This window comes from Aptenodytes forsteri, unplaced genomic scaffold (assembly GCF_000699145.1).
Source record: "Aptenodytes forsteri isolate BGI_AS27 unplaced genomic scaffold, ASM69914v1 Scaffold236, whole genome shotgun sequence".
Lineage (NCBI taxonomy): Eukaryota > Metazoa > Chordata > Aves > Sphenisciformes > Spheniscidae > Aptenodytes > Aptenodytes forsteri.
In genome coordinates, this window is record NW_008794456.1 from 2,901,840 (window position 1) to 2,911,846 (window position 10,007).

The 10,007-nt window shown below is 42.6% G+C and overlaps 1 protein-coding gene across 1 annotated transcript in view; it reads left to right on the forward strand.

Annotated features, from left to right (window-relative positions):
- The first annotated feature begins 638 nt into the window (after positions 1-638).
- The window catches only part of DDRGK1 (DDRGK domain containing 1), a 36,435-nt gene continuing 27,066 nt past the window's right edge, over positions 639-10,007 (forward strand). The window contains exon 1 of the mRNA XM_019474972.1: positions 639-795. Within this exon, the coding sequence (XP_019330517.1) occupies positions 717-795 (79 nt within the window). The 5' untranslated portion in view covers positions 639-716. The remainder of the gene's footprint in view (positions 796-10,007) is intronic.

Consider the following 10,007-nt stretch of genomic DNA (forward strand, 5'->3'; position numbering starts at 1 on the left):
ACTTCTAAGTTACACAAGTGCAAAATAAAAATAATAAAAAAATTAAAAAAATCAGAATACTTTAGAAGAGGAAAAAAAAAGTACTTCTGGGTCCTTGCCTTTTGGTAACTCAGAAATTATTAGACTGCTAGTCCTGCCAGATAAAGGGAATTGTTTTCTGGCGGAGGGGAAAAACAGGTTATCATTAGATTAAATTATTAGATGAAGTAAGAATATTTTTTGAGCGCTTTGCGGGGCAGGACTTTGTTTTGTAGTGTGGTGATTTTGGGTTTTTTTTTTTGTGGGGGCTCTGTCAGATCAAATAACATTAGCAGCACATAGCTATAGTTTTTCTCTTTACGATGATCTATACGCTATTGCAAAAGAGACTCCTGTCAGGATAAAATTTCCTTTGCACAGAGCACTGTGCACAAATAAGAAGGTTCCAGTGCATGATCCCGCTTAATCATGGGAAAGCAACTTGCACACATCTCCTGCCATGCAGGGAAAAAAAACCACATGAGAGTGGGGAGGCATTCTCTCATTTGGAAAACACCACTGGTATTGCACTTCTGATTGCGAAAGTTGACTGGCAAAAGGACAACTGCAGCAAGCAGAGATGGCAAATCCCTCATCAGTTATATTTCCCTTTTGCAGCTGATGAGGAACACCAGCAAAATGTGGCGGCGGCAGCAGTGGCCAGGCCTCGGCCCCATGCTGAAGAGCGGGGAGACGGGATGCCGAGGCGCCGGAGGAACATGGGAAACCGGATGATGGCCCAGAGGAGAGCGCAGCAGGCAGAAGACTGGATGGAAGGTAACGTTCGGTTCAGTTCATCTTGCAAACATTGAAATGGACCTTAACAACAGACGTTAAGGTTGGTGAAGGGGTGTGCTTGGCTCCTGAAGAAAGTTTTTCGGTTTTGATGGCTGTGAATTATTTACAGCTTGACTATAATCTCTCTGACTGTCCAACTTCTCTCCATACTTCATCACTTATCTCTAGATACCGCTTACCTTTATCTGAAGTGTCTACCTCCTTCTGTGGTGAATTCTGGCAGTTTGTTGTGCCAACAGTGCATCACAACATATTCTTCACTTACTTCCTAGAAACTACCTTTTGTATTTCCTGCTTAGCCGTGCGGGTTAAATATGGGTAAACAGAATCCGCACCTTGCACTAGAATAACAAGCTGTAGTAAAGTAGTGGTTTCTTGCAAATCGGTGGGAAGCATTAATTCGCCAATATAATCTCTGCAAAATCTGGAGTTTTCTTTCTGAGAAGCCATCCAGGTGGTGATCAGAATCAAGCCAATTAGCTGGAGATCACCACAGACTGCAGTATTTTGTCTTACTGCCAGCAGGTTGTTGACAAGAAGTCCTCTGTTCCCGTGCTGGATGTACAGTTAATAGCTATACTTCTGTGGCGTGGTCGCAGACAGGAATATGGTGATAAATAACATCTTTCTACAGCCTGTAAGCCTCGCTCCCTTTTCTGGTGAAACTTCACACATTGTTATCTTTATTGCTAAAGAAATGATATCACCATGATTCACCTAACTGGATTCCTTCTGCTTTCAGATTGTGGGTTAAGTGTTCAGGGTTTCTGCTGAAGTATTGATAAAAGTGGGCTTCGTTTCACTTGAGTTTGCAGTGGAGATCGGGGTGTCATTGTGGTCTGCAGTAGGTGAGAAACAGTGAGCGCGCATCTGTGATGCCTTGATTAGGGGCTAGTTGCACTTTCTTCAGCTTTTCTTGTCTTGCAGTTTGTAGAAAGCATCTTGCGCTCACGTTGGCAGGTAAACGTGCTATTCAAGCTAATTGTGTTCAACAGTTTCACAAGTGGAAAATTGACAGGTCTGAACTTTTCAACTTTGGTTATTTCTTTTCATGTGATAACATCCTGGAAAGAAAATGGAATCTAAAAATCTTTCTCCTTAAAGTCCAGACATCAAAAGTTTGAATGCTGAAGGCCGACAGTGAAGCTGTCAAAGCAAACGGCTTATCTTACTTTGTCACTTTAGCAATAGAAGAGTCTGTGTCATTGGGCTTTATAAATAATTCTTTTGCAGCTTACTGTACATCAGATGCAAGTGCTGTGGCTGTTGAATGAAGTTTTCTTTGAAATCACATCCCTGGTTTTTTTGTGGGTGGTTTTTTTTTCTAATTTCTTTTTCAAATTAAAACAACTTCTTGCTGTTTGCTTCTGTTTTGTGCTTCTGTGTGTGTTCATATTCTGGGATGGTCTTTCCAAGTGCCTAAGCACCGCTGCACAACAGTAACACCAAAGCCTTTGGAGACTGAGCATAGACTTCAGCAGTATAGCTGTGGAGAGAAGCATCTGTCCCTGGTTCCCCAGCATTGAGGTGTGGAACGACTCATGGCCGTGTTACTTGGGATTAGCCCCCCTCTGTCATGGACTGGCTGCGTCTGTGCTGCAAAGCCTTTAGCCTGGCCCTGAGCTACCTGTATTAGTGTGGAGTTTGGGGTTTTTTTCCCCTTAGAGAAGGATGTGTTACATGGTTTGAAGCCCACTCTTATGCTTATGCATGTGGCATAAGCCTGGAATCACCTCTTAGATTTGTCTCCTTTGTGCGGGGGCCATGTGCATTTTATCTGTGTCATTGCAATATAGAGCAGTTTTGTCTAATTACCGCCTCAGTTTGAACCTGTTGAAATAGCAAGTTATCCCCACAGCAGAGTTTTGTGTTATAAAAATTAGTTGACTCACATGGAAAGAGAGCCCAGAATGCATGCTGAAGAACAAAGTTATTTGGCAATGTAGACAGAAACACTGAAACCAAGCCACTCTGGTTTCTTCAGTCTTGACTTGTAAATGTTCTTGTTGCTTTAGAAAGCTTCTGAACATCTGCAACTGAAGTGGATTTTTTTTTCGTTGTTAAAATATTGTTAAATTTGTCAAAATGTTTTACTAGTAAGTTTCTGTTCTGTGTGTGGAATTTCCACTCTGGGCCTGTGTTTAGTTTTGGGCAAAGCTACCTGATCCTGCTCTGTGTCACTCTGACTTCTGCCACAGGTTGGTGCAGGCACAAACCCATCGCTGCAAGATTTCTAGCACTGAACTCGGGAAGGGCTTGAGGATGCCCTGGCCGTATCTATGTTACCGTTACAGACATAAAAGTGGAGTCAGGTAGGGACTGCTGTTATCACCAAAGTATTCTGCCTGTCAGGAGCCAATTCTGCTGACTCTAGGAAATGGTCTCAAAGCAACACTTGCAGGCTTTGGAGCTGTGGTTAGCATGAGGGTTTTCTGTTTTCCATCTAACAATCAGATTTCAATTCCAGAATGAGAAAGAAAGCTTCAAGGGTAAAATAGTAGCCCACAGTTTCTACTGCCTGTGCTAAGTTGTATTGTGCCGGTACTCAAATCTCTCACAGAGTATGGGGGGCGGGGGGGGAACCAAACAAATTGTGGCACTAGGATCAGAACCTTGATAGCTTTTAATTGTCCCTTCTGTAGTTGAAATCTTAATCTTATTTGCTTGCAAGTCTGGGTAAGGAGGAGTCATTTAATACAGACAAGGATAGTAAATGATTGTTTTGAATACTCAAATCTCTACCCATTGCCAGTGGAGCTAAACCAGGTTACAATTCTTCATTTAGCTCAGTGAGGTGGGGTAAGACACCTGAAGTGCTTGCAGATTGGCACAGACAGAAAATAAAGGGTGAAGCGCTAAATGGCTCGACTTTCCTACCAGAATTGCAACCCACGCCACGTACGTAGGTTCCTTATTCACGGGTTCCACGTGGGCTGCGCTGTACTGTGGGGGCAGGCCCGCTAGCCAGGTGCCTACGCTGGCTCGGTTTGCCTGAGTAATGTTTTTCAGTGGTTAGTTGAGTACTCAAAGGAGGTCATCTGTCATGAGCATATCAACATCTATTAATATCCTCTGATGACCAAAGATTGCTGGGGAGATATTTTTCATTGGTGACAAAGTAACTCTCAAAATGACTGAGACCCCTGAGCTGTGTTCCACCAGCGTGACTTCCAGGCTGGCTTTAGAAAAATGGGTTTGGTTAGCTTATATTGCCCAACTTAATGCTAGTCATAACACTACTGTCTTTCATGCAGCGCAGTGCAATCTAGGCGACTGTTGTTAAAGTCTGTGTGCCTCAGAGGACATCTGCTCTGCACATTGTAGCAGGGTGCCTATGCCTTTCCCTGTGGAAAATGAGTCTGGAAGGAGAGTTCTGTATTCATGTGGTTAGGTTGCTTCTGATATCCCAGCTAGCAGACTTAATTAGCTCTGTTGCATCTTAATTTAAGTCGAACCCAGACAGAAGTGGCTTTGTGGGGCTAGCTACAGCCAAGATGAAAATAAACTCACTGCAAGGCATAAATGTGTGTGGATTTCGGGCATTAATCATTTAGGGCAGGAGAGGCCAAGCTAAGCAGTGGAAGGAAGCGGGAGAAAGGGGCTAAGTTGGAGTTTGGTTGAGGGTTGCTCGGGGCATGGGGTAGTGTGGATAAATAGCATTAGCCATTTTCCAATTTCAGATCCCATTTATTTATTGACTGAGGAGGGTGTCTTTGGCTCTTGTTTTTGCCTGACTGATGCTCTGAGTGCATCCACTTGGACTTTGATCACCTTTGGGTACATGTAAAGATGTTTTCTTGAGAGCATTTATTCGGTTGCTGGTCATGTGCAGAAAAAGCAGTTGTCCAGTTCTCGAGTTGAGCTTGCGCTTCCAAACCTGCTCATTGTGCCTTGAACACCGCAAAGAGCTCTGCAGTGAGGTAGGTGCTTCTCTTGACACTACATTTTCTGCTTCTTGGAGCAGAAAGTGACCCAGCCAATCTGATGTTTGCTTAAAAGTTTTAGTACTGTAATTTCCTATTAAGTGACAAGAAACTTGTGGGGATGGACTTGTAACGGCAAGTATGGTTGGGTCATCTTGATCCCACTGTGGTGAAAATAATGAGGATGATGATCTGAGGCAAATGTCTGTTTGCTTGAAGGACTGCTATACGTTATTTCCGACAATGACTTTGTACAGACATGTAGTGAGAAAACCTGCCTGCCTCAGCACGCGATAGAAAGAGTTTGCGGAGAGACAGAGGCATGCACAGGCAAAGGGCCTTTTCCGGGGTGGCTCAGTCAGTTGGTGGGTAGGACACAGGTTTTGCAGTCCAGGTTTTCTGTCGCTTGGAGTGGTGTCTGGGCCAGAACTTGCTACTGTTGATTTGGGGGGAGGCAGCATTTTTGTTGGCTGAAACTGGTGGGTGTCACCACACCATGATTTAGGGTAGTTACAAAGACACAGCCTTCTCTAAGAAATGATAGCAATCTCCAAACCACCAAGCAAAACAAAGACCACTGGGCAGCCCTCTGGGTGGAAGGCTTTGGTGGGTGTTGTGGGTGAGGCTGAGCTAGATGGAGAAAGAAAGGAGGCAAAAGAGAAGGACGTGCCAGGGGAGCCTAAGCAGCACGGTATATTTCCAGGGCATATTTTCAAGGGTTTAATTTTGAAAGATGCTCACTTCCACATCCTACAAACAAATGACCTCTCTGACTTGTTGCAAAAAGTGTTGCCAAAAAAAAGGGATTTTGTGTGGATTATTAAGTTTTGGGGTTTGTTTGGGTTTTTTAACAAACAGAAAGTAAGGACTGCATCGAAGAAATAATCTGGTTTTGTCAACGACCTTTATTCCGAACTGGTACAAACTGTAGGCTCTCTCTGTTTGGCAGCAGCATATAACTCCAAAAGGTTAAATATCCCAACATCTGCATGCCTTTTCTCTGAGCTTTTAGGATTGTACGTCTGAGCACAGGTGTAGAAATGTCCAGTACAGTGAACATTGGGTTAAATTTACTTTACTTCTGCAGAATCAGTAATGATAAAGCCAACAGCTTTTGACAGTCTGAGTGCTCTAGCTTGTAAAATAAAACATGATGATGAAAAGTTAACGATTCCAACATAAATTAAATCATAAGTCCCTCTACTCTTTTGCTTGGCAAGACTTGGTGATCAGAATCTCATGTTTTTCTTTATAAGTGTTAATCACTATTGAGGAAGAAAGCACAAAACAAACAAACAAAGTTTTTAGAAGTTTTAAAAAATATAATTGGGCATGTTAAAATGCCCATTCTTGCTTTGTGTAGCATCTAAGTCCAGCATTCAAATCTTGCATCTAAAAAAATCTTGCATGAGTGTTTTCTGCTAGTTTTGGAAAAAATAATATGAAAAAGAATTATATTGGTTTTTATCCCCATTCAGTGATGGATACTGTGCATAACTTAGAGAAGAAAGTGTTTGTGCTGACATTTCTCAACATAAGAAGACTTTTTCTGAGCAGACTCTCTACCTCGCATGTAACGTTGCATCTCCCCATACTCTGGTGTGCCGAAAGATCTGGAAAATGTGTAAACTTAGAAACACTGATGTGGTCCCATGCTGTTCTTGTGAAACAGCTGGTAATAGAGCTGTATTAATTGATGTAGTAGGTGAAATAATTTTAATGCTTAATCAGTAGGAAAACCTTTCTAGTACAGTTAAACTTTGACTACTAATATCCTAACTAGTGAATCAAAAGTTAATTTTGACTTGCTACTATTCATATAGAAAGTGACTTTAGTGTTATCAAAGTATCCACAGTGTGTGTCTGCCCTTAAGACATTTCAAGCGCAGATGGTGTGTGGAAGAGGTAGGTGTGTGGTTTCTCAGTTATGCCATATGGCTTTATTCGAGAAAAAACTTCCAAGTCGTTTGACTTCTGCTCAAAAGGGCCAATGTCCTTTGTTTGCTGTCCTTTTTCTGTCCTAAGCGCAGACTGATTTTGTGGCTTCAGACTGATAAGCCAATGTCTCGTTTGGTTTCTAAACTGGATAGCTACCAAATTTAAAAATATAAAAACAAAAATTGTTATGACTGTACCACTGCTGGGCTGTGTTACTCATGAATGCCCACACCTTTCCATATGGTGGACGGATTCCTTTCCAGTGGCTGGTGTTGTACATCTGTTCAATCTTAATAACATGCATATGTCTTCTGCCTTCAGGATGAACTGTTTGTTTTGCCTGGCATCTTCCCCCCCTTTCTCTTACTCCTTTTGTTAGGTGCTGCATAAATAGTAAATAAAGCAGCTAGCTGTGCCCAGAGGACTTTTTGTGAGTAGCCACATGGGCAGCTTGCATCCTTTTTCATGGATGGGAGTCCATGTGCTTCACTTCCAAAACTTAATAGGAAGCAAGACGGACCCTTCGACGTAGATGACAAGGGCAACTAAAATATATGATGCGGGTCGTTTCGTTTGGAGTTTTTGCATATTCTGTACAAAGTAGCTGGTAGATTCCTGTCCTGATAGAGAACATCAGCACTCCAGCACACTTTCTAATGGTATTGGGAAGTATTTTTAAAAAGTACTCTGTAAATTTCAAGAGATTCAAACACCTGTGTGACTTGTTAACTGTTTCCTGTTGTCCTGCCTCTCAATGTGTTCAAAACATTAAGGAAAAGCTATGATTCCCTGAAGCTAGATCTCAGCTGGCTAGCTGAGCAAAACCCGTGTTTTCTGTAAAGCAGAGTATGTAAAGTGGTGTGAAAGCATCACTGTAAGTCAGACGTATTTCTGCTTTCTGTCTCTTAGAGCTGGAAGCTGGTGGGAATGCTTTGGAGGCTCTGGAAATGTTGGTATAGTTATGTTGGACCCTGTAAAGATGGACCACAACATGTTGGTAGGGTTGTGACTGTGGTTGAAAACGGTCCCGTTATGTTACATCCAAGCAGTACAGGTGAAGAGGGTCCTGTGTGCCTTGAGGTTTGGTGTTTGTTATCAGCACCATATCACGAAGTGGGAACAGGGCTTTCATGTCCTGTGGAACTGTGAGCAGTTATGGAAAGTCACTGCTGAAAAACTGCTTGTGTCAAGTGTGGAGCCCTAAACTTCTCTCCCGTTCCTGCCACAACCCTACGTACATCCCAGAACTGCCACATTTTAAGACATCGGGTGAACTGTACAGAGCACCGTAGAAGATAAGCCTTCAAACAAAAATACATTTTCAGCTTCAACTATACGATGATGTCTGATGTTGTTAGGTTTCCCAACCGAGTGTGTACGCAGGCTGGCCAACCCTAGCGCTTTGGGTGATGATAAACTGCTCTCACAACAAATGAGCACAATTAACTGAACATCTTGCATCACATCTGAAGCACAGGGGCAGATGGAGTGCACGTTCCCATGGACTGACCCCCCCGTCAGGTCTACTAGTGTTGGCAACTATGAGCATGTGAGAAGTGATTGTTAAAAGCTGCTGAAATGATAGCTTCTTTATGTAAAAATAAATAAATAAATCTCGCTGGCTGTATGCAGCGTCCACTCTGCTTTTGGTGGAGCTATTCTGCTATAATAACCAGTTGATTCAGCAAATCCTCTTACCATGTGCTTATATTCTTGTCAGCACGTTCAGGTTTACTTAGCACATACTAATTGCACCTAGGTTTAGTGCACGGTTGACCTTAATGCTCTGCTGAATCATGGGCTGCGGCTGCATCACTGTCTCTGTCTTTTGTTGGATGTAACTCCGTGCACTAGAAAAAGCTTGGGGGGAGTGGTATTTAAGGGATCACATCAGATGCTTCAAACGGGAGGAAAGCAAATGCTACTGAACAAAGGCATGTTTGATCCAGGACTGGAAAAAGGCTTTAAAAGCCTTTCTAGACTTCTGCCTGACCTCTGGCTCAGGTACTCTTAATATAGATGAAATCTGAGAAGCACTCAGAGCCTCAGGTTGAAGCGTCATAGATGGTGTTTTATACTTGTGGTGTTTTCCAGAAATAATTTTCTAAAGAATAATACCAGTATTGAACTGTTAATTTTGGAGCAATAACTGCTAATGCTGGGTTGCTCACCCATTGTGTTTGGAACTTTCCTTGGCCCGGTATTTAAAAAATAAACAAAGTTATTTTAAGCTTCAGCAAAATTGAAGAAGCAACCGTGTCAAGTCTGAGTGTCCCCTGCTGCTCTCTTTGTTTGTGGTGTAGGAAGGGGGAACCCTTCTGATCATCTCAGTAATCAGATACCAGTAATTCTCTGAAGCCCAATTCAGCAAGCCTGCCTCATATTAACTTCCATATCCTGAAAACAGCTAAGTTATCTGAGAGCCACCTACACAGCTCTCAATTACATTTGTTTCTGATGGTGTGTCTCGGTGGCTTAACCATAGTACCATACTGTGTATTGGAATTAGTAAAACAAGAGTGTTTCAAACCTAATTGTACATATAAAAGAAGGGTGAGTCTCGTTCATCCATATGCTTCTTTAATAGCAGCTTTTTGGGTTCCCAAAAAAGGGGACCAGGGGCTCTGGAGAGAGCTCCCTGTGGAAAACATTCTGGCACCAGCCCTACCAAACCAATTCTGGTGATTGCCACAGTACGGTCAGCTCCAGGTACAACTGCTGCAGGCTCTCAGGAAACTGGTTATCAAACATGATGGGCTTTTTCTTCTTGTTAGCCCGGTCTTAGAAACCAAGGGCTCAGGGGTTGTGTGAGTGGGGAATTGGGTTTTTTCCCCCCAGTGATGCGGGCTAAAACTGAACTGAGGAAGAACTTCCCCTGCACACTCTTCCCCTTCTCCCTCCCTAAATAAACACTGCATTTCAGGGAAATTGCAGGAGCTGGCAGTGCCATTCTTCAGACTACCCAGCAGACTTCAAGTGGATCTGAAGTCAGCATCAAGCATGACAGCACTGTGGATGCTCAAAGTATAAATTACTTTACCCAAAAAAGGGATTCATGCGATAAGTATCTTTCATTTTGATTCTGAATCAGACTCATGAATCTCTATATATTGTGTAGTGTTTCATGATGTGAGCTAATCATTTCTTTTTGAGTGTTGAGGTCAATCCACAGTACTTATGTCATAGGATCAAGGACTAACTTAGATTAGCAAATAAAGTGGCCAAATGTTCATGAGACGTTGGTCTGGGGGGGGTGGCGGGGGGGAGGAAATGGCAGGCCTTTTTTTTTTTTTTTTTTTTTTTTTTTTTTTAAATTGCCTTATGAGCAAC